The sequence below is a fragment of the Suillus subaureus genome (assembly GCF_016647635.1).
Source record: "Suillus subaureus strain MN1 chromosome Unknown BJ212scaffold_73, whole genome shotgun sequence".
Classification (NCBI taxonomy): Eukaryota; Fungi; Basidiomycota; class Agaricomycetes; order Boletales; family Suillaceae; genus Suillus; species Suillus subaureus.
The window spans coordinates 64132-65542 of NW_024538629.1; the positions used below are offsets into that span (position 1 = coordinate 64132).

Here is a 1411-nt window from a genome sequence, read left to right on the forward strand (position 1 = left end):
GTGAGAATTAAACGTAACAGCGCCAGGCTGGCAGTGGCAGTACTAGTGTTGTGGGCAGAACTGGCAGAACCCTTGGCACCAAACCCACCGCGCGAAGTGACGAAGGAGTTCAGAGAGTGGACATGAGGACGGAGCGAAAGTTGTGCGAGATGCGGAGGGAACTCAATTCAAAGTAGCAGTACTAGGTACAGATTGGAGGGGGTGAGCAGTGGTGTGGAACTGAACAGAGACATGAGTGCATTAAAATTCAACATACTTGCAGGTATACTAAAGTCTTAGTTAGAGATAAGGTGCATCATAGCGAAAGAAAACAACAAAGAAAAGGGACGGATAAACAAGAGAGACTCTGTTCAAACGACGCAGATATGACATGCACGCAACGATCGCACTGGTGGCAACGAGGACTGCAGATCTGCCAGTAGTGAACCCTCCCAGCGCTGGGCGAGTGCGCAGTCAACGGTAAGCAACTCCCTCCACTTGCGGGCGACGTCGACGTCCTTGTTCATCAGTTTCAGCAAGCCAGACTTTGCATACTTGAACATGCCTTGTGCGTCCAGGTGGTCCAGGTTGCCACCAAAGAACGAGCGTGCGGCGGCGGCGTCTCGTGTGTCACGAGCCACCCGCTGACGCTGCAGAGCGTCGCAGAGCTTCGTGTATCCGACATGCTGACCGTTGACGTCAGTCCAGACCTTCCAGAATACATCATCCGATTCAAAACGCGAACGCTCATCCTCGAAGCGACAACCAGGGCAATGATGCACGATATCTAAGCGAGAATATCAGCGAAGAGGCGCCAAGACATGTGAGTTTACTTGACAAGTCTTTGACACATGGCATATAGGGAACAGCGTAAACCCCGGTGTATCACCCTCAGTTACCCCCACCTATACCCACCAGGGGTACCAGAGATAGACAACCCTTCGGATAAAGAGTTGCAAAAATAGCACCTTAAAGGCTGTATTGGACGTCAAGTGAAATTCTAGACATTGGTCAGCGCTGAACAATATCCCCTAACTGTCATCATACTATAGCGGCGTTAATGATTGCAAATCATAATGCGATAGCCTATCTGTCAGGACAAGTCCAACGTGGGTGCGCCTGTCAGCGACGCCGTACATTTAGGGCCATAGTCACGTGAGATAACACGCCACTAGAGCATGATGAACAAAGACGCATCTACTGGCCTTCCACACTGTGGACGGTGGTCAAAGTCGTCCACAGTATTCGGGATATAAAAATGCGTCTCACAGTGTCCGTTGAGGCCACCACAAATAGTTCGCTCTTCCTCGACTCCAGTCATACTCTGCATTAGAAAAGATGTCCACCACAACAGGTATGACGCACTGCGATAGCGCCACTTCGACGAGCATCACCGATGCTCTGGCACTCTCCTCTACCGACAGACTAACCC

At 50.9% G+C, this 1411-nt stretch overlaps 1 protein-coding gene across 1 annotated transcript; it reads right to left on the minus strand.

Moving 5' to 3' along the window:
* Positions 1–350: 350 nt before the first annotated feature.
* BJ212DRAFT_1487216 (uncharacterized protein) lies at positions 351–837 on the minus strand (the record flags this gene model as incomplete). The annotated part of the gene is made up of 2 exons (XM_041341247.1): positions 351–766; positions 813–837. 2 exons carry the CDS (start codon positions 835–837, stop codon positions 351–353), a joined length of 441 nt encoding a protein of 146 aa, XP_041186401.1.
* Between the last annotated feature and the right edge of the window lie 574 nt (positions 838–1411).